This window comes from Miscanthus floridulus, chromosome 7 (genome assembly GCF_019320115.1).
Source record: "Miscanthus floridulus cultivar M001 chromosome 7, ASM1932011v1, whole genome shotgun sequence".
NCBI classification, from domain to species: domain Eukaryota; kingdom Viridiplantae; phylum Streptophyta; class Magnoliopsida; order Poales; family Poaceae; genus Miscanthus; species Miscanthus floridulus.
In genome coordinates, this window is record NC_089586.1 from 111,113,344 (window position 1) to 111,135,231 (window position 21,888).

The window sequence follows — 21,888 nt, forward strand, 5'->3', positions numbered from 1 at the left end:
GAACCATGGTTGATGTTGTCTACTAAAAGGGTTCTTTCGTCCTGATAAGGCAAGAGTTCCACCATGCCGACTAGACGAGATGGATCTATTAAAGTGTCGGGTCGAGCACCTAGCCAATGGACGATGCCTCCTTCGGGTGTGATGGATAGAACCAAACCTCTCTGGGCACCCGTAAGAGGGATCTCTTGCTCAGACTACACAGGGTAGCTGATCGTATCTTGATAGATTAAAGCTGAATTCTTGAGTCCGAGTGGAAAACAAACTGAGTCTTCGAGTTGGACTTCAGATGGGATCTCTAGCCTGGACAAAGGTGACATGTCCGAGTGGGAGTAGTGGTTGATGATGACCTCCTAAGTTCGAGTTGGATCGAAAATTGAGAGGTGTGAAAACTTCTCGACAAGTTATCAAGACGCCTGGTGAAGCTTGAGGCATCGGGATCTCCATGAGACGACTCTAGAGCTTGTCATTGTCGTCTGCCTTGCAAATCCATGAGCCGAAGATGAAGGTGATTCCCACCGAGAAAATCATGTCATCGAGGTCTACCGAGGTCTCGATCACGAAGTCACCAAAAGCCCCAACCTGGTGCGCCAGCTGTCAGTGTTTGATGACCAACAACTCATCACGGGGTTACCCGGGACGATGTTCGAAGGGCTTCGACGTACGCAGAACTCGATAGTAAATGCAAAGAGACAAACAATTTATACTGGTTCGGGCCCTCTTATCGAGTAATAGCCTTTACGTCTAGTTGGCGTGTAGCCTTTTGCGTTGGATTAATTGTATGATTGTTAGGGTTGAAGGGGGTGCATCGTACCTCTCTTTATATAGGGGAGAGAGTAAGGGAACATATCTAGTCCTAGTCGATTACAAGAGAAGAGTCCTAATCCTATTATAGAATCTAGCTTTCATAGTAAGCCGACTAAGTCGATCAGGAATAGTTTGAAGTCCATGCCACCTTGTCTCATGTCCTTCAACAGATCGTGAGTCAGCCCAAGGCCCATCCAAGTAGTACCCTCGTGGGGAACCCCTAGAACCCTGCGAAAGATCACCCATGCCTGTCCATAGAAAATTCACTTCTACAACCATCAATTAATACTCAAGTCAATAAACAAATAACACATGCACTAATGCATCGGATCAAATCGAATTTAACAATAATAGTACAACAAACAGAGGCTGTTCCAACCTTGCCCATTGCAGTGACACCAACATTGCTAACCAGATTGACAAGAGCAAAGGCAAGCTCCTCCAAATGACTAACAGGAGGACTCTAACCACCATACGCAAGCTTCACATCATTCATTCCAGCCAGAGTATCTCCGTCACACGAAACATGGATAGGCAGTACATCGCTGAATTGCCTGCAGATGTAGATAGCTCCATCAACAACACCTCTGTACTGCTTCTTTAGCTTCTCACTGCTCTTCTCCTCCTCATCAAGTAAGTCTTTGACCATCGAGCTCCACTGCCTTTCTCGTGTGACTTTGCCCTCAAGCATCTTCATCCTCGGATAGCTAAAGTCCTTGACTATGACATCATAGTTCACACATAGGCGCAAGGTTCCTATTGCACACACAGACTCCATTGCACCGTACTAGGTGCAACTACCCTGACCATACAGCTTCTTGCGTCCTTTGGTGCCCTCGGTTTCAGAATGTGGGGTCTCCATATCGATCCAGGCATGATACACACTGGGAGCCTCTATCACTAGACCCATATCATAGATCTTAAAATTAAGCCTGTGAAGGACCTCTTTGAAGATCATCTGCTTTGGAATGTGCACTGGACGCGCCGCCTACCATGGTAGTTCCAAAATAAAAAAAATAAACACGCATGGTGTTACCGCTCCTACAGGCATACCGGACCCGAAGAACTCCACTGCTAGCCATCTAACAACAGAAGACCCCGATGGCCCAGTCGAAGAGAAGAACCCGAGGCCTAGAGCCAGGAACCCTCGCGTCTACGGCCCAGATTGGGTGAACCGGTGAAGCATCTGCCTACCGCGCCGCGAGTGTCTTACGCATGTGCGAGCGTCAAGTATAAGAGAGAAACCTTGGCTTGAGAGAGGGGTATGAACATGGATGTAATGAACCTTTCTGAGTACTAAGAACTCATCTTCCTGCCTAGCCCCTGCTCTGCTCTTCCCTACCTTCTCTGATTCCTCCGATCCCCTTCCTCTACTGCTAACAAAACTGGTATCAGAGCCACTGATTCGTGGGTTTCCTCCTATCTCCTCACCACCGCTTTGATCTGGCACCGTGATCCCCGTCGGTAGGTCAATTTCTAACTTCACTCTGGTGACGCAGTCGAAATCTTGTTGGTCGGAGCCGAGGTTGGTGTGATTAGCGGTGGCGCGATGAGCACCCAACGCTGGAACCCCACGAGATCTTCCACGACTAGTACACCCGACTCCGCAAAGAGCAGGGCGCCATGGATCCCAACTTCAAGATGCTCCTCTACGAGATCAAGGTCGTGCAGACTTCGATCGCCAACATCGACTCCAGGTTGTCGTCCCGCATCGACTCCAGGCTGTCGTCCCGCATCGACTCCATCAAGCACACCATCGCGGTCCGCTTCGACAAGTTGGAGAGTGGCGCCCAGGTGCTCGACACTTGGATGCCCAAGGTGGACACGTCCGTGGCGGAGATGCACGCCGAGATTAGTGCGTTCCACAAGATCGATGAGTTGGCAGAGCAGATCCGGTCCGAGATGACGGTGCTTCACAAGACCGTCATCCGCGTCGCGCTCGAGTCGACTACTGCTGCACCAACGGGAATTCTGCCGCCATGGCTCACGTTCCCTGCGCCAGCAACGGCTGGCGGCTCCGTCATCTACCCAATTGGGCACGACGTTGAATCAAGTCACCGGGGAATGGGTCTCGAACCCATATCCCTGGTCAAAGGTACGCAGCTGCAACTCCACCCCATTCCCCTCCCCAAATTACATCATTCTCACTCTAGTTCAGCGCTGGTGACCGCGGGTGCGGGGGGTTCGGGTGGTGACCATGGCTGGTGACGTGGGGGAACCGGCTACCATGAGCCGAGGCCGCCGTGGGAAACTCACCATCCGGGCAACAAAATTCCCAAGATGAATCTTCCCAAATTTGACGGTGAAAATCCTAGGCTATAGATCACTTGGTGTGAGGACTACTTTGATTTATACACTGTTGAACCTGCTATTTGGATCAAGTGTGCGATGATGAATTTTGTCAATTCATCGCCTGCCGCGCGCTAGTTAAAATCGCTAGATCCCCAAGTCAAAAAACTTCCATGGAAAGAGTTTTGCCAGTTGGTCTTAGATAGGTTTGGGAAAGCTCAGTATGAAGCTTTGGTTAGGCAAATGTTTAGCATCCGTCAGATCTACAGTCTAGGACTACATCGATCGCTTTGCTGGGTTGATAGATCAGTTGGTAGCTTATGGTCGTAGTACCGATCCTGTTTTCTTTGTCATGAGTTTTGTTGATGGGCTCAAGGATGAAATTCGCAATGTTGTGCGTATGCAACGTCCCCAAACATTCGATACTGCTAGTGTGCTTGCTTTGCTGCAGGAGGAGCTGCATGATCCCAGCAAGAAGAAAGAGCTTCGCCGACCTGATTCTTAGGGCGCGTTTGCGACCCTGGCCCGGCTGCGCCCGTGGGCTGCAACTTGCCATGTTTGTGGTCGTGGCCCGCGAGCGAGTCGGGCTTCCTAGAGCCAAAAACGCCCTCTCCGCCTGGCCCTCTGGAAACGACCAAAACCCTCGTTTCTTTGGAGCCGAGCTCGTGGCGGCGCACGCAGGCGATTTTGGGCGGCGGCGGGGTGGCTCGCGCGGGCTCTGGCGGGAAGGGGAAACTTCTTCGCGCGCGTCCCCGCTCCTCGCTCCCGCTCTGGCCACGGCGCGCGAAGCGAAATGGCGGCGATTTCGCCGGCCTTTATATACGGGTTCCCACTCTCCACTCTCTCCTTCTTCCACTCGGTGCTTGCTCTTCCACCTCCCTCGTGAGAGACCGGCGGTGAGTGGTGGTGCGTGGCGGCGGCGGCGACCTCCGGATGGTTGTGGGTTCGGTCACCGGCGCCGAGGTTCTTCGCCGCGTCCCCGCTCCGGCTGCTGCTGGGACTCCGTGGCGGCGGTGTTCCTCTTCTTCTCCGTCCGCGCCTGCTTCGTCTTCTTCCCGATCTGCATCCTCTTCTTCTCCGTCCGCATCTGATTCATGTACTCTCTTTTCTGTTAACTTGTTGCCCTTCTCGGCTTGCCAAACTACTTAATTCTGCTACTGTTCTTAATTTGCTTCTTTGATTATGCAATGTAGCTGGCAATGTATGTGTTGATTAAATGGAATTAGTGTGAGGCCTATGTCTTTTGTACATTTTCATTCAAAGTGTTTGTTTCTCTATTGATCATGTTGTTCTTTCTTCTCTTTGGGCCAGGCCGAGCACAGCAGCTGGCAAACATAATCTGTGCTCGGCAGTTGGTGGCGGTTGGCATTTGAGCCTGGCTGAGTATTGGGTCACAAACACCAGCTCACCTGGGCCGGGCTGAATCGGTACAGGTGCGCAAACAAGCTGCGTTGCAGCAGTTGGGGCAGGCCTGCCCACGCCTGATCCGTTTGGGCTGGCTAGGCCGTGCTGGTCCAGGTGCGCAAACGCGCCCTTACTCTTTCGGCAAGCCATCGCTCAAGGGTGCTTTGCCCTTGCCACTGCCTCCGCGGGGGGACAATACTGATCATGTTGCAACTGAGCCGTCTGCGATGAACGATCGTCGACGCCGCGGCGTGGAAGACAGGCTCCGCACATTGCGTGATTAACATAATGCTCGCAGTCTCTGTACCAAGTGTAGTGAAAAATGGTCTCGGGATCATCGTTGCGCTGAGCAAGTTCAACTCCATGTCCTCCAAGAGTTTTGGGATATTTGCCACGCTGAAGATTCGGGAGATTGTGTCTCTGATTCAACTGAACCCACTGAAGCTCAGGTTCTGGTTGTAGTCTCTCTGGCAGCTCTGAATGGCAAGACTGTCATCAATGCAATTCAGTTTATAGGAACAGTCCAAGGCTTTCAAGCTCACATCCTACTCGATTCTAGCAGTTCCCACACCTTTCTCAGTGCTAGCTTTGCTCCACAGTTACAGGGTCAGACATCATTCAGTCCCTCCCTTCAAGTGAAAATTGCTTATGGTCAATTTCTGGAATGCTCACAGGAGTTCACAAATTTGGAATGGTCAGTCCAACAGTGCTCCTTTCAGTCGACAGCCAAAGTCATTCCTCTGGCATAGTATGATCTCATCATCGGCATAGACTGGTTATCTTCTTTCAGTCCAATGCAGGTGGATTGGAAACACAAATGGCTCAAGATTCCCTATGACAACTCCTTCCGTGTATTGCAAGGTGATCTGCAAGAACTACCACCTGGGACATTTATTCAGGTGTCTCATGTCCCTGCTACAAGTTCAGTTCCTCCGGCTGACAATTTACCACCTGAGATCTCTCAGCTACTCCAAGAGTTCAGTTCGGTCTTTGATCACCTCAGGGTTACCCTCCGCGCCGCGACTGTGAGCATGACATTCCGCTGTTGCCAGGCGCCACTCCAGTGTCCGTGAGGCCTTATCGCTACCCACCGGCTGTGAAAGATGAGATTGAGCGGCAAGTAATAGAAATGCTCAGCTCCGGTATAATTCAGCATAGTCAGAGCGGCCAGGAAGCGGCGGCGGCGGCCAGGAAGGTTTGGAATGTAGGTTTTTTTTCGGTGACGATGATCGGTTTCGATGGAGCGTTGAACGGTGGACACCGCGTTGAAGTACGAGCAGGGTGCGGGGGTGAGAAGGCGAGGTGAGAAATCTAGTATCTCACGTCGAATCATGGCCATCGGATTTGGTTAACGTGTTTGATTAGCCCTTGGTTTTAATGGTGCTGAATTCTTGTGTGCATTTTTCTGAGTGCGTAATGATTGAAGGCACTCAGCGAGGGACGTTTTCATGAGTAGACTTAGTATAATTTCAATTGGTCCAGCAGATATATTATAGTAGATAGAGATAACAGTAAAAAGAAAAAAAAAACTGATACTCGGGCCTATACGTATCCATCCAGTCGCGCCTCCAGCCTCCCCTAATCCCCTCGCGCCCAGGGAGGAGGTGGGGTCGCGGCGGGCGAAGATTCCCTCCGGTTCCTGGCCTCCCAGAGCTTCCGATCCGCTCATGATGGCTATGCAGCAGCAGCAGCACGCGGGGTCGGCGTCGGCGTCGAGCTCCAGCTCGGGACTGCACCTTCTCGCCTCGCCCTCGTCCTTCGGGGACACCACCCACACCAAGGTTTTCGTGGGCGGGCTCGCCTGGGAGACCAACAGCGAGAGGCTCCGGCGCTTCTACGAGCGCTTCGGGGACATTCTCGAGGCCGTCGTCATCACCGACCGCTACTCTGGCCGCTCCAAGGGATACGGATTCGTCGGTGCCTCTCGATTTCACTCCTTTTTCGCTGTTAATTTTCGTTTCTGTGTGTGCGCGCGCGTGGTAGATGGGCTGTGAGCACCTGCGTTGATTTTTGCTCGCCCTTCTTCCACAGGTGACATTCCGTGAAGCCGAGTCCGCGAGGAAGGCCTGCGAGGACCCCACGCCGGTGATCGACGGCAGGCGAGCCAATTGTAACCTGGCTTCGTTGGGTCGAGCCCAGCATCCCGTGCCCCCTGGTAATGGTATAGTATCCTAATACTCTCTACCGATTTGCAGTGTACTTGTTTCTCGTAATCACATTTCGAAATACTATGTCAAAAGTATTTAATGCCGAGTTAAAGATAAAGTTTAATACAGTCGATTATTGGTGTAAAAATGTGGCTTCCCAACTGAGTTAATTAACTGCATCATGGTGCAGTTACTTACTGTGGAGTGTGGAATTGTATTGTCCATTAATCACATCAATTAATAAGAAGATAACGACCGAAGCTTTCTTACCTTGGTTACTTTTTTTTTGAAGCAACTGGCAGGAGCTTTGCCTTTCAATTATGAAGAAAGAGTTCTTACCTTATTATTGATCAAAGTGTTGTTTTCTTACCTTGGTTATCACCACCAATTATTGATCAAACAGAAAACACTACTGAGCCATCATTTATGTTAACAGAAGTGCCTATATGTTTATTGTGATTGATGCCCGTGGACTGTGCTGTTCATGTACTGACTTACTACTATTACTACTACTAATTACAACATGCTTATTCTCTGAGTTATATGATGAGCAAAATTATTTCCTTCTGGCTGCATAAACACTCATTCTTCTGGAAATTACCATGTTTATATGTGTTTCAACGTTGGCACTAACAGTATGTATTTTTAGGGCGGCCAAGATCAGCTGGATCCTACTTTGGTGTCCCAGTTCCAAGGGCCTTTTATGTAGGGGGTTATGGCCACCACCGACCGTTTGCACTTGGGTACTACCAAGGATTTCCAGTTCCCCAGTACAGGTAAGATAATTTATGTCATCACTTGTTAGTTTTCCAATGTAACATTCTTTGTAACAAAACATGAAAATGCCCTGCACTTACTTTTGGAGAGTATATCTGGTAATACGGTGTTTACTACTTAAATTAGCTTGTGCATATGGTATCTCCCCTTTCAAATGATGAAATAATCTGATCCAACCATGCTCATGGAACACGGTATGCTCATATGACTGTTTGAAAGCCAATAGAAATACATTCAGTTGTTCGTTTTTTTTTCCCCTTTTGCAGTTACCCTTCATATGGGACCGAATACGTCTATCCACAGGTTGAAGTGTTAAAAGCTATCAGCTTTTATATTCTTGTGATGCATAAGACAGTTACACAAACCTTTGCCTATTCTGACAGATGTTCTCTTTGTAGGGTACACTAAACCCATATTCCGGTCAGCAATATCTTCCTATTTATGGAGTCTCAGCTGCAGCAAACACAACCAATCAAACATTTAGCCAGTTGAGTCCATCCATTTCTGGTGGGGGCAATGGTTATTTGTCGGTTCATAGTTACAACATGCCTGGAAATCAATATGTGCAGCTCACTGGATCAAACTTTAGTAGTGCATCACCAACAGCTCGACCTTCCATTCAGACTCCTTTTTTAGTAGGTAATGTGGCATTCATGCCGTGCTGCAGTATAGTAGGATCTTTGTCTTCTTAACAAACTATGATATGCTTGGTCCCTTTTAAAATCTGGAAATTATTTAAGGTCTGTGTCATATTTGTGCATCCTTGATAGTTTTAGTTTGTGTTCAATGTCACATGCTCATTCTATCCATCATGTTTCTTCTTAGCTTGAGTACATTTTTGTTCGGACCAAGATTATAGCTGTGTTTGTCTAAATTCTATCGTTTTATGATGAGATATTTTCGTTTGTAAATATTTACTTTATGCTTGTTCACAAATTCTTTAAAATCTTTAATTCTTTTTGTAACAATTTTCAAGCTAAATTCATAAGGTCCAGAAAGATTGAAAGCATAGAAACATGCTTGGCATAGGCAGATCATTGTGGTTTTTTGCATTCCTAGGGCTGATATAATTGGTTCTCTACCATGTGACACCAGCCTCTTAAAAATATTCCCTTGTACTTGAGATTACCTGTACCTATATAGGTAGTGTTTGTTTATTTGAGTTGAATAAGTCATATGACTCGAGCTACATACACTCAGTAGCCAAGGTAATCATCACACGAACGCAAATGAAACTGTAGATGTTTCTTTATGTTTTCTAGGTTTGAGATTTCTATTTTCTCCATCTGTGAATAATCCTGCATTAATTGGCTTTTGCAGCAACACCCGTTCCCGCACATCCACACCTAATAATTCCAGCCCCCTCACCCCAGTTTACCCAAGCTAGTGGTTCAGACCAAAGAGCAAGCTGAACTGTGCATCCAAGCATTTGTACCTTGAGGTTTGCTTTGTTTGCACTGTTATCATCTCGTTTCCTTTCTGACAATTAGGTAACAACTGACTTTAGTGTTTTGGTTCATGGCAGGTACCCTTAGATTGCAGCAGGACTAAAAAGAGCAGTTTTGCTGTATTCACAGCATTTGTTCTTGCCTGGCAAGAAATCATCCTTGCATTCATAAGGTATGAACCTTGTCCTATCTGGTTTTCTGTTCCTAATACCTAGTTTCATGCATATATGTTATTTTGCATGTTGTTCTTTGTATGCTCACTGCTGTACTCCATAATCTGCTAAAATACCGAACTAAGTATTGCTTAAAAGAAAAGGAAAGGAAGATAAGTTCTTATAAGCATGAAAAGTTCTGCAAAAGCAAGATAAGAGGACATGAAATCAAGATGTTCTTACAAGCAAGAAAATCGGGATTTAGGATGCTTATTCAAAATCATTCTGAAACGAAACCAAAAGTGCATTCTTGGTATCTAACTTAATTCGATAGCTATATTGATTGATAGATGCCCTGCAGCTGTATCACCACTAGAATGGAAAAGTTTTACATCAGAACTGTTGTTCCTGTACCATGATACAAATCTTCATTTATTTTTGCCATTCTATTTTGGGATGTTTCTTCCTTGCAGTCTGACTATTACTGATGGGTTATGTTTGTTATGGAAAAACCACAGGTTGTCGTTATCATGGTCAACAGATGTACCTGGAAATCGTGAAGTTGTCCCTATGGATGGGGCAAGTGATCCAAGAGCAACGGTTGCTCTTGCAGTTTCGCTCGGTTTAAATCGAATGCGTGATGGAGCATGAAGCCACAGGTGCAGCCTTATTGATCCTGTATCTGACAGGCTCGTGGAAATGTAGCTTATGCTGGAACGGAGTCCAGCATATGTAAGATGGATTAATCCAATGGGGATTAGCCATCGTGGTCTCGTGGCCTTCAGGTGATTGGTCATCTGAAAATTCGTGTAGTTAGTGTGTGATCCTAGTCCCAGACACCGTGCACAGGGTCTGATGACCAAGAAGTGTATCCAGTTGTACAAGCCTGCAGTCGTCAACTCATCATCTTGTTGTCTGCATGACTGCATTCATCAGCCTTTGGACCTAACTCTGGAGGATCCAGTTGCTCTCCTTTCCTGAGAGTTCCCATGAAGTGTATCAAGTTCTGTACGAGTATGCAGTCATCATCATGTTGTTTACACAACTGGTTGTAGCCAGTGATGGTCTTTCGTCTGTACCAAATTCTTGGTGTTGTATGCCCCAGTCTCCCAATTAAGGTGTGATTTAGCTGTGTGCTGCTCTGTGTTTGGTGGTTCCGAGTATAGAGCACTTCTCTTGTACTTCAAAATAAAACCATTTAATGGGAATCCCATGATGCTGGTGCAAGTGATTTGTGCTAAATTGATAATGTGTGTCTGTGATTTGTGCTCCTTTTACAGTTCTTTTTTATCAAATAGGTTATATCAATACCTAAACAGCCTGATCATCTTGGTAGTCTGGGAGCTTTGAAAACATAGAAATTCTTTTTGATGTCTTTTCAGCAAAGCAAACAGGCCATACTATGTCCGTTTGGCACAGCTCCTGGGTGCAGCGGCGGATCCAAAGGGGGGGGGGGGGGGGCTCGAGCCCCCCTAATTTCTTGATTTCAAGCCTAATCACTGTAGCAAAAGCTTGATTTCACCATTAAATCTTCATGCAAATCAACATCTCCATTGTTTTAGCCCCCCCTTATCCCGCATCGTGCATCCGCCACTGCCTGGGTGCTCTGGCTTCACTATTGTTGTGTCACTGTAGTAAGGCGCCGGCGGAGGCAGGAACCGTGGCTTCACCGGCTCGTCTTGCTAGTTCATTTTCAAAATGGCTTTTTGCTACAGTGCCAACAATGTTGCTACGGTAGTTTGAAGGAGGAGCCGGTGCCTCCAAGAGCCCTGCCAAAAGGGAAGATTTACATATTTACCATCATTATGATGAGAGTAGTATATAGAATACCATGTCAGTGACTCATGCGTCAGTGACACATGTTATGGTGGTGTTTCTTATGATGGTAAAAAATTATATCCCTGCCAAAAGGGCCATTTGGTCTCTGGTGTTCGGCGGCTAGAGCCCAGAGTTGGAATGTGATAGGTGTTGGGGGTTATGGATCGGTTTCTTGACCTCCCCTTTGTAGCCCGTTTTAATCTACCATTCTCTCTCTTTATTCCTATATACCAAATACGCATACTCCTTCGTCCATGTCACCTGCAATTCCTGTCCGTCCGATCAACCAATCCAACAGTCCAGACTGTCTTCCCTGCCTCCTCTGCAAATCGAAACGACCGCCTTTCCTGCCTCCTCTGCAAACTTCGACAACCCTCCGTTCCTCTACCTGATAAAAAAGAGTGGCCACGCGTTCACTTCCACCACATCCTCCTGAAACTTTGAGGGGGCTTTTACATTTTTACCATTATAAAGATTGGTACTCATTCGAATATCACTCTTAGAATGACACTTACAACTTTACCAGATGAGAGAAGTTTTAGTTATAGATTTACCACTTTTGCGTACGTGGCATGCCACTCTAGCTCGACACGCTGACGCCTAGTTAGCATGAACACGTGAAATGTCGTTGCTACCCCTGCCTTGCTCCTCTCTCCATCCCGACAGCTGGGTCCCGCGGCATCTGTCACTGCCAAGTAGGCCCCACTAGTCAGCTTCGTCTCCCAGCTCCAGCACTTGGATGGGAGACAGCCGGACTGTGGGTTGTGGCGACTACAAATAGCCGGCATGGGCGCTGTGGAGCTTCGCTGGGGGAGAAGGGGAAGCTACGAGTTCGAACTCGTGCACGTACGGCACAGGCGAGCACCACCGCGCCGCAGGACGCTGGAGCTGCGCTCGCCGAAGCTGCCCTGAGCGCCAACGGAGCTGCGCCGCACTAGCCGCAGACACTCGCGCCCTGGGTCGATGCAGCCCAGACGGATGCCGCCATCGCCGCGCCGGGCTCCATCCTGGCCTGCGGTTCCCGTTGCCGAAGCTGGCCCGCCGCCCGGCCGCTGCTGCCTGATCCCTCTCGCCGCAGATCGACGCCGCCAGCCGCTGCTCTGCTTTTCCCTCTGCTACCTCCCTCAGTGCCGTACGGGAAAGACGCCGTCGGGCCCCCCCGACGCCCAGCCAGCCTGGCACCGCCGCCGGCGCCGCTAGCGCTCAAGAGCATCGCCGCCGCCCTGCGCCCCTGCTCGGCCCCTCTCTCTCTCTCTCTCGCGCGCGCTCTCTCAACACCTGGATGGAAGACGAAGCTGACTAGTGGAGCCCACCCGACAGTGACAGGTGCCGCTATCGGGATGGAGAGAGGAGCAAGGCAGGGGTAGCAACGACATTTCACGTGCTCATACTGACTAAGCGTCAACGTGTCGAGTTAGCGTGGCATGGCACATGCGCAAAAGTGGTAAATCTATAACTAAAACTTCTCTCATCTGATAAAGTTATAAGTGTCACTATAAGAGTGATATTCGGATGAGTGTCAATGTTTATAATGTAAAAATATAAAGGCCCCAAACTTCTCCGGTCTTCACACCTCCCCCGCTCCTAATCCCGCCCCGCGGAACGCCGCCCCTGCCTCTGGCGCCGCCACCAGCGAGGCCGCGCTGCTGGACGTCGCCCGCGAGCCCCTCACCCTCCCCGAGGTCGCCACGCGGCCGCTGGCCGCAGCGACGCCGCCGACGCACCGATGCCGCAGCTCTGCCCTCTCCGTCTCGGCGTCACGACGCGCTCCACCTCTCCCACCAACGCCGCCGGTAACCCCGTCCATGACCGGTGCCACGAAATTGCCTCTCCGCCCTCTCCGGCTCCGATTTGCGACGCGGTCCGACCTCTAGGACCCGACGCTGTGCCGCGCTACCACGGCAGCCCCGCGCGTGGCCAAACCCTAGCGGCGCAGCCCAGGCGGCGACGCCCGCAACGCCTCCGGTGGCAGCGCGTCCAGGTACTGCCGGCTCCCTCTTTCTTTTTTTTCTTTTTTTTTTTTTGCTTGCATCGTTGCTCAGTTTCCTCACCCTTCGTTGCTCATCTTTAGGATGCAGGATGATTGTGTCCTGGCCAAACGCCGACAAGGTGAACCCCTTTTCCTCTCTCTAATAAGCAGATGACTTAGGACTCCTTGATGTTGCAATTTTTGCTACCTATCTCCCCTATTAATTCCTGAAACCTGTTTCCTAATGTATGCGCTCATTGATATGTTCTGGACAAGAGTTGATCACAGTATTTGTAATTATCTTTCATAAGCATACAGATTTAATCTATATTTGTTTCTTATTCCATATGCTACTTCTTCCAATGATTGGGTGCCCAATGTGTGTTACCTGCAGAACCAAACTTTCAGTGTGTCCGTCTGCAATTAACCCTTGCTTATTTTCCCTGCTTTCGTCATTACTTAGATTCGTATGTCGTTGATATTTCAGGTCACATCTTCACTGCGAAATCGAAGAGTTAGTTCCACAAAGAAGAGAGCTCCACATCTTCCACAAGAACAAAACAACATAGTATGACACTATGTTTCTAATTGATCTAATAAGAAAGACTCTTGGGGCCTTCGTTCCAATAATGCATGATTTAAAATTGTAAGATCTATTAGTGCTGCAATATAGATTATATAACGAGTTCCTGACAGCAATGTACATCAACGTAGCAGCAAATAATTTAAAATTGTAAGATCTGTTAGTGGTACAATATATATTTTATATAATGAGTTCCTGACAGCAATGTACATCAACTTATCAGCAGATAAGTTAAATAATAGGCTTATTTACTGATCTTCCTTCTATCCTTTTATGCAGTTCAAAATTTGCCATTAGATCTTTGTCTTCTGATCTTCTCATGTGGTTGGTATAGTACACTTCATAGGTTCAAAAAGAAAATTACCTCTAATACATGTTTTTGTTAGTTAATTCTGCCATATTCTTCTAAATGAGCAGGACTGCTGAGTCCCAGTCGGTGCCTATGTCTCCTCCCCCGACGCTGCTGCCCTCCTCACACTACAACCTCACTCCTCAGTTGTCCATGCTCAACAGATTGTCATATTCAATACAGATGGCATCAACTGTGAAACCAGCAGGTGAATAGTCAGCACTCAACTTCTGTTACTTGAGCCTTAGTCCTGTACATTTATCAATTAGTTTCAAGATACGGCACAAAAATTGCCATCGAACAAGTTTAAATAACATTATGTTTCACTGAACAAAAAGCTGTATTATTGCTCTTTGCTCAAAATGCCATACGACGTTTACAGGACAAATAATTAAGCTACCGCCAAGATAGCCGTGTAAGATATTTTCTTTGTTTGGGCAATATCAGCTACCATCCAAAAATATACCCCATACGTAGATACCTCATCTACTGGCATCTAACAGTTTGATCAATCCTACTGATATTGAGAATATCTCTGCTGTCAACCCTATTGATCTTGAAATTATTCTAATGAGCTTCAGTTGCTCATCCCAAACTAGGGTTGTCCAGCAATGTTTACATTATGTACATTTTCTACGTTGCATGCATGTACATCTATAATTACGTCATCAAATCCTCCCTATTATTCATTTCTAATTTTATTTTGAATATTTTTGGCATAACCTATTTCTTCTGTGCTGGAAAGGAGCATCCTGATTCATAAGCTGCCGCTGGGTTCCCCAAAAAAAGGTTACCTTACCTCTCCAATACTTTTCTACTGTTGCATTGCATGCCTCTACGTCTGTCAAATGTTTGCTTTCTGAATTTTGTCACCCAATTCCTCCCTATTATTCATTTCTAATTTTACTTCCAGTATTTTTGGCATAATCTACTTCTTTGCTGGAACGGAGCATCCTGATTCTACAGCTGCTGCTGGGTTCAAAAAAAAAAGGGTACCTTTACCTCTCCAATACTGCAATCGTAATCCTTTGCAGCTGACCTTAGCAAACGAAAAAAAAAGTTTTCATATTGATCTTACCTTTCCACTTTATACCATGTAATTGTAAGGTACTGCTGCAGATTTACTGTAAAGAGAGATGGATGTATTATTGACTTTATAATAAGATTGGAATGTCATACTTTTGCATGATTATGCATCCATATATCCACCTTTCCGACATTACCATGGCATTATTTGAACCATATCGTCGTCACCTACTAATTGACAAATAAGTTCATCTATAATTTTACCACAATGCTCACTTCTTCCAAACTTTTTTCCCTACACCCACGGCAACGCGCGGGGTTTGTGCTAGTTCTTGATAAAATGCTCCTTTGTAGCGCGGTTTACTTCTTAATAAAATAACACAGTTCTTCTACGTTGCTCAAGAAAAAAAAATATATCAATGCAATGAGGAAAAAAATCAATGCAATGCAACAGGGTACGTTGCTCGTTTTGCCAAAGGAAAGACTCGTGCAAAGCTTCTTCAAGTCTTTTGTGCTAACACCAATCCGAAGCAACAGTCTATACTGGGTGTGTTTGGTTTGTGCAGTTACCCCATGCATCATGAGGTGGTGTATTATGAGTTCATTCTATGAATTTTGATGAAATCAATCCATTTCTCATACATATACTAATTATTAGCTTGTGATGAATGAGATGGCACTCATTCCATTCCGCAAACCAAATAAAAAAGTAAGAAGTGACAAGATGAACCACATCATTCCTTAAACCAAACACTCCATTAAGTTTCTCATGCTGGGTCCGAGGTCTGATGAACCTACCACTGCTTAGTTTTTGTTAGTTTAAACAAATGCATATCTTTGCATCCAAACCTCTAGGAATTCTACGAAAGAGCACCAAAAGATGAAAAGATGATAGGAGCATCACAGAAGCATCCTAGCAAAGATGCTACTACTCTTTTTGTTCCAAATTATAAGACGTTTTTTATTTTTCTAGATACATTGCTTTTTCAATATATCTAGACATAGCGTCTGTTTAGATCCATTAGCACCAAAAAAACAACTAAAATTAGCACTAACGGATCCAAACAGACCTGCTAATAAACCAACCTACTAATTATTAGCTGAAGAGCTGCTAACTATTAGTTCCATTAGTGGGTTTGGAGTTGCTAATAGTTCAGCACCTTCAACCCACAATCCAATCATCTATTAGCAGGTGGATCCAAACATCTCTCTACTAACAATTAGTAGTTATTAGCTATTAACTAGCTAATTTTTAGTGCTAATGGATCCAAACAAACCCATAGTATATATCTAAATACATAACAATATGTATATTGAAAAACAAGAATATCTTATAATTTAGAATGGAGGGAGTTCGGAATTCCAATGGTGGATCTGTGCTGAAAAACATCATAGCTCAAATGCTACGAGCAATTGAATCAATGGGCCTGCACAGCCATTTTATCCCTAAACCCCAGCTGGTAAGATCTTTTGGTTGGAACAACACGCCATCAAAGAACTCTTAACCGAAGATCAGGGTATCCGGTTCTGGTCTTGTATTTCTCGAACAGATCTTGCATCGCAACAACGAACTGTCTGTGGACTTCATTTATCTGTTAAGACACCAGAACAAAGTGCACTTTAGAACACCTCTGTTTTTTCCCCTTGGTAAGTTATACGTGTTTAAGTTATAAATAGCATTTCCTGAAAAATTTTCCACGGTGGATTGCTCAAAAGGGTTTCTTTACCTCCTCAATGGTAGGTTGAGGATTCTTCACAACCTCAATTGGCCTCCCAACAACCACATGCATTGGTGTTGCAAAAGGGATGGGAGTCCTGCATTAGATAGTGCAGTAGACTCTTAAATTCTTGGATACCATTATGGCAATTAAACAGAAAATGTATCAAATTCATGTAGATTAAATATGCAGGACCAAAAAAGAGAAATGCAATGCAGTAGAGAGTCACCCCAATTTTCCCCAGAAGATGATGGGAGAAAATTTGATTGCTCTAGCAATCTTGACAATTAACTTGCCACCTGGCCTCCACCATTTGTATACATAGCTCTGGTTCGAAGACAGGAAACATAATCAGGATCAGAAATTGAATATCTGGATTTATTGATAGGAACAAAGAATATCAAGTGCACATTTCTGGATTAACATTAGCTAGCCTCCTGAAGTTTGTAACAGATAACTTTTCATTAGTTGCATGCTTCAGCGCCTACAGTTAAGTGTAAAGGTATCATTACACTGCATATCACAAGCTAAAAGAAATGCTGTTACCTGTCCGAAAGCAAAAACGGGGACTACAGGGCAACCCATCTCTATAGCTATCTTAACAAAACCTTTTCTTGATTTAAGAAAAGCAACCTGCCAATTGGAAGGATTGTTTGTTATTCAGTTAATATGACACGCCTTCATTCAGCACTAAGTAGTCTAGCACAAGATCACGAGAGTTGAAAATAGAATGCAAATACTAACAAAAATACAAGAGGAACAAAGCAAACCTCTGAATCATGATCCATATGAAGTATTTCCTGCACACCTCCTGGCACTATAATACAGCTATAACCAGCTCCAAGGTAGGAGTAGAAACTCTTTCTCGATGCAGGAGCCAACCCCAACCACGTCCATATTTGCCTTAGGAAGGGGGTGTAGAACACCTAGAACCAACCAAACCACTGGGTGAGAACAGAGCTACACTAACTGTACTTCTTGCAAGCTAACATTGGTGGAGTCTCACCGCACTGCTTGCAAGAATCTTCATCTTTGGTAGCGGCATGAATCCAACAAGGTCCCCGAGGATCCCAACAGCGATGGGCAAAACTGAATGAGGCTCATAACCGAACACTGAAAACACAACAGTAAAATCACCAGTCCAATGGCTCTGTTAAGTACCCCTCACTTTGGTGCTCTTCTAGTCTTCTTTCTTATACGGCTAACGGCTATAGAATCTACTGAAAAGGTTAGATACGGGATTCTATCATCCAGAAAGGGAAAGAAATGGTTAAGATAAGATCACCGTAAGCTCTGTTGGAATCAAACGCGCCGTAGTCCTCCACGTGCAAAGTGACGGGAAAATACCCAATCACGTACTTGCTTATGAAGCTGCAGACGCGGCGCGCGCCGTCCGAATGTAAGATTCAGGAATCCAGCGGGGGACAATAGGGAGCAAATTAGTCAATAAGAGGAGGAGAACCTGGCGATCTTGCGGCCCAATCTGCTCTTATCATTGAGCGGCACGAACATGATGAAGAGCTGCGTCGCCAGCACCCTGCAGCACGAAACAAGCGCAAGGATGAAGCGGTCGCGCTGACTGAGACGGGCACGCCGGCACGGCACAAGGTACCATCCCGCCGATCCCGGGGACGCGAAAGAGAGGAGGGAGACGAGGGGTGGCGTACAGTGCGGCGACGCGGCGCGGGAAGAGGAAGAGCGAGGCGAGGACGAGGAAGGCGTTGAAGTGGATGGCCCCGAGCCACAGCGCGAGCGCCACCGTGGTTCGCAGCGGCGAGTACGCCGTGCCCCGGAACACCGTGGTCCCGTCGTCCGCGCGCTCCCCTGCGGCCGCGGCCGCGGACGCGCCGTTGCTCGGGCCATTGGTTCCCGCCCCCATTCGGATCGTCCGCCGGCGGGAGCCCCGAGGCGACCGGCAGAGAGATGGAGGCGTGTCGGTCCGGTCGGGCTGGGTCGTGCGTAGTAGAGCCGTAGAGAGGGTTCTAGTGTGGTCCGCCCGCCTCCCCCGCTCGCGTCTGAATCTGGTTGCTGATCACGACGTGTTCCCCCAGGATTTCTTTTCTTCCCTCCGTGCGGTGGTGTCGGGGCTGAGCGGGACTCCGCGGCAGCGCGGCTCTTGCCAGCGCAGCGACCAGCGAGAACGGGAGACCGCTGCGTCGGCAGCCTGCCACCGCCACTGCCAGTGCCAGGCCCGTCCGATCGTGAGGCGTGCGTGCGGATCGAAGCCGATCTGACCGAGCGCAGCGCACCGTTAGCTGCTGAACCGAACGGACAGGTAGATGCAGTGGTGCACCGTGCACGGGAGTCGTTGTACGCGGTTCGTACGCCTGCGTCTGCGTCTGCGTCCGGAGGTCAATTGTTTCTAGCATGGGCAAAACTGTCGTGTGACCTGGATTGAAGACAGCGACAGATTTCTGGATTTCAGCTAGGTTAGTTAGTGGTTAGAGTTAGCAACGTGGCCTATGGCACGGTAAGAATACTCTCTCTTGTCGCGCAGGACGACGTGAAAACGAATGAAGAGAACGCGCGAGACGCCCAGCCGGTTTAATTTGCCGGGAAAGTCTTCGTGGTTGGCTGGCACCCGATCCCACAGCGGAAAGCGATGGAGCTCCAGTCGCATCGGAGCTGTTCGTCGTAATGCGTGGGGGGCACGAGCGGCCAAATGGGTCATAGGGCATGTTCAGTTCCTCTTCATAATGCTAAATTTTTCAAGATTCTCCGTTACATCGAATCTTTGAACGTATGCATGAAGCATTAAATATAAATAAAAAATAAAACTAATTACATAGTTTAGACGAAATCCACGAGACGAATCTTTTAAGCCTAATTAGACTATGATAGAACACTAATTACTAAATAACAACGAAAATGCTACAGTGTCATTTTGCCAAAAAATTTGCCAACTAAACGGTACCTTATATGCACATGGCCGCCGTCTAGGACACACGCTGCGGCAACACGGCAGCACGAGCAGACCGCGGCAGCGAAGGTGCACTGCTCCCGCACGCTGCAGTGCTCCACCGCGAGTTATTAGCTGACGATCGCGACAGTGACGCTCCGGTGCCGCAGTGAAGAACCAGCACACAAGCAACACACGGCGCGCTTCTTTGTTCGACGGTTAATAAATTTCCACGGGTTAAGATGTCTAGAGACAGATAGGAGATGTTGAACATTCATTTGTCATCCTCATCTGCAACACGGCAACACTACGACACAATCATTCTAATAATCCCACAGAAAACGATGGCTCGCCAAATTTATTTTAGAGTAAAATACACCGGAGGTCCATTAACTTTCGGTGAAGTGTCATCTAGGTCCATCAACTTTGAAACTGCATTTTTGGGTCCATTAACTTTCGTTTTGTGTCATTTAGGTCCATCAACTTTGACTCTTGCATTTTTAGTACATGAACTTTTAAAATGGTTCACTGCAGGTCCACGCATGCATGCACGCACGTTGACTTTTTTGCGTCGGTGGAGACATGCCTGCACTCGCCGCCGTCGCTCGTCTGCCGGGCATGCATGTGTGTTTTCCACGCATGTATGACAGGGTTAGTGCATTTCGGCTGATTGCTGCCTCTTGAAAATAAAACCAAAAATACATGCATGCCCGGTAGATTCGAGCAGTTCCCTGACGATGCCACGTCCGGGAACAGCGCCTCGCTGATGGGCAGCAGCTGGATCCCGAGCCGGCACTCCCTCCACTCTGCCGGGGCGAACCACAGCACGCTGTCGCGCTTGTTCGCCCACAGCATCTCCAGCGCCGCCAGCGTCACGCCCAGGGAGGCGAGCCGCGCGTCCCCGTAGCTGAGCCCCACCAGCGCCGCTGAGTAGTAGGCGTTCACGGCCTCGCTGGTGCTCTCCTGGTTGCGCCCGTCGGGGATCGCCGCCAGTCCCCCCGCCCACGAGTGCAGCGTCCAGAGGTCGAACATCCACAGCCGCGTGAAGAAGCTACCGTTGTCGCGCGACGGCGGCGACACCGTCATGAAGTCGGCCACCATGGCGTAGGCCTGCGGCGCGTACTGGTGGCCCCAGGTCGGGTCCAGCCTCGCCAGCACCGCGATGGTGTACAGAAAGTAGCCCAGGTGGTGGTGGTGGTCGTTGTAGATGCCGAACCCGAAGTCGGTGAGCCCCTGCAGCGTCACCAGCCCGCCCCACGTGGCATCGTACAGGAAGCCGTTCCCCTGGAAGCTGCCGTCTAGCCACGGCATGACGGTGGCCGCCAGGAACTCCCGCGCCCGAGCCGTGGTGGTAGTGGCAGGAGCTTGAGCCGACGTCGACGAAGGCGTGGACGGACGCGACTGAGATGTCGATCGGGCCGGTGGCGGTGGTGGTGAGGGTGACGTAGGGGCAGCCGCGGACGAGGTGCGCGCGGAGGGATGGGGACACGTCGAGCGTGATGGAGAGGTCGTCGAAGGCCGACACGACGTGGCGCTGCGCGCTCCCCGCGGCTGCGGCGGAGGCGTCGGAGACGGTGAGGCCGGCGACGAACGTCTGGGTGACAGACGACGTCGAGTGGGTCCGCGACGGGTAGCAGACGTCGAGCGCGCCGCCGCCGGGGGATCGGATGGCGTATGGGTGGATGTACTCCGGCATGTCCCCGTCCTTTAGCACGAAGTTCTGGAAGAAGGAGTTGGTGGGCAGCGGCGCGGCCAGGAGCGTCGGCGCGAAGAAACGGGACGGGTTTGGCACCACCGTGGACGTGGTGCGCGGGAACACGGGGCCGTCCTGCACCGGCGCGCCCGGGCGGTGGCTGCCTCTGCCTTGGTGGTGCGGCATGGTGGGAACTGGGAAGGGAGGGCCTGGGACGGGCGATAGCGCGCGAACGGGTGGCTGGCCCAGCTTGTTCGAATCTTCGGCCACTACCGCATCTGGCATCTTGCCTGCAGCTGATTGCCTGCTTTTATACTAGTACTGTGTGCGTGTTTTTGGTTGGGCTGGGCTTTGGGTTGTTCCGACGCGGTGAGATCTGAGCAAACAATTCACGGGACCCAGGTCCAAATCATGGATTGTTGACACTTGTATATGTAACCTAATCCTCTTGAAAATGGCCGGGTCGAAATGCACTAACCCTGTCATACATGCGTGGAAAACACACATGCATGCCCGGCAGACGAGCGACGGCGGCGAGTGCAGGCATGTCTCCACCGACGCAAAAAAGTCAACGTGCGTGCATGCATGCGTGGACATGCAGTGAACCATTTTAAAAGTTCATGTACTAAAAATGCAAGAGTCAAAGTTGATGGACCTAAATGACACAAAACGAAAGTTAATGGACCCAAAAATGCAGTTTCAAAGTTGATGGACCTAGATGACACTTCACCAAAAGTTAATGGACCTCCAGTGTATTTTACTCTTTATTTTATATTTTGTTCCTGTGGGGGGTATGTAAACGGTATACTGTG

The 21,888-nt window shown here is 48.4% G+C and overlaps 3 protein-coding genes and 1 long non-coding RNA gene across 7 annotated transcripts; 2 read left to right on the forward strand and 2 right to left on the reverse strand.

The window, feature by feature from the left end:
- The first annotated feature begins 6,070 nt into the window (after nt 1-6,070).
- LOC136464264 (uncharacterized) lies at nt 6,071-10,263 on the forward strand. 2 transcript variants are annotated; one of them, XM_066463227.1, is made up of 8 exons: nt 6,071-6,410; nt 6,529-6,658; nt 7,294-7,420; nt 7,688-7,724; nt 7,820-8,060; nt 8,742-8,862; nt 8,947-9,041; nt 9,540-10,263. In XM_066463227.1, the coding sequence occupies exons 1-6, from the start codon at nt 6,165-6,167 to the stop codon at nt 8,831-8,833; spliced, it is 873 nt and encodes a 290-aa protein (XP_066319324.1). In that variant the 5' UTR covers nt 6,071-6,164; the 3' UTR covers nt 8,834-8,862; nt 8,947-9,041; nt 9,540-10,263. The 2 variants fall into 2 exon arrangements, with proteins under 2 accessions (XP_066319324.1, XP_066319325.1); XM_066463228.1 differs by having other exon boundaries at nt 6,529-6,652.
- A 2,133-nt stretch (nt 10,264-12,396) lies between these two features.
- LOC136464265 (uncharacterized) lies at nt 12,397-14,942 on the forward strand. Of its 2 annotated transcripts, XR_010761166.1 has the most exons (7): nt 12,397-12,820; nt 12,911-12,948; nt 13,296-13,376; nt 13,671-13,715; nt 13,809-13,948; nt 14,486-14,529; nt 14,654-14,942. It is a non-coding gene; the product is annotated as an uncharacterized lncRNA (long non-coding RNA). The 2 variants fall into 2 exon arrangements; XR_010761165.1 differs by having other exon boundaries at nt 14,486-14,942.
- Nucleotides 14,943-15,877: 935 nt separating this feature from the next.
- On the reverse strand, nt 15,878-18,520 carry LOC136464266 (diacylglycerol O-acyltransferase 2D-like). 2 transcript variants are annotated; one of them, XM_066463229.1, is made up of 9 exons: nt 18,152-18,516; nt 17,947-18,021; nt 17,770-17,855; nt 17,491-17,597; nt 17,255-17,410; nt 17,031-17,117; nt 16,714-16,811; nt 16,494-16,581; nt 15,905-16,358 (listed from the first exon to the last, which is right to left on the reverse strand). In XM_066463229.1, exons 1-9 carry the CDS (start codon nt 18,361-18,363, stop codon nt 16,257-16,259), a joined length of 1,011 nt encoding a protein of 336 aa, XP_066319326.1. In that variant the 5' UTR covers nt 18,364-18,516; the 3' UTR covers nt 15,905-16,256. The 2 variants fall into 2 exon arrangements, with proteins under 2 accessions (XP_066319327.1, XP_066319326.1); XM_066463230.1 differs by lacking the exon at nt 17,031-17,117 and having other exon boundaries at nt 15,878-16,358; nt 18,152-18,520.
- A 1,388-nt stretch (nt 18,521-19,908) lies between these two features.
- On the reverse strand, nt 19,909-21,314 carry LOC136466059 (glucan endo-1,3-beta-D-glucosidase-like). Its single transcript, XM_066464554.1, has 2 exons — nt 20,759-21,314; nt 19,909-20,712 (listed from the first exon to the last, which is right to left on the reverse strand). Exons 1-2 carry the CDS (start codon nt 21,260-21,262, stop codon nt 19,909-19,911), a joined length of 1,308 nt encoding a protein of 435 aa, XP_066320651.1. The 5' UTR covers nt 21,263-21,314.
- Between the last annotated feature and the right edge of the window lie 574 nt (nt 21,315-21,888).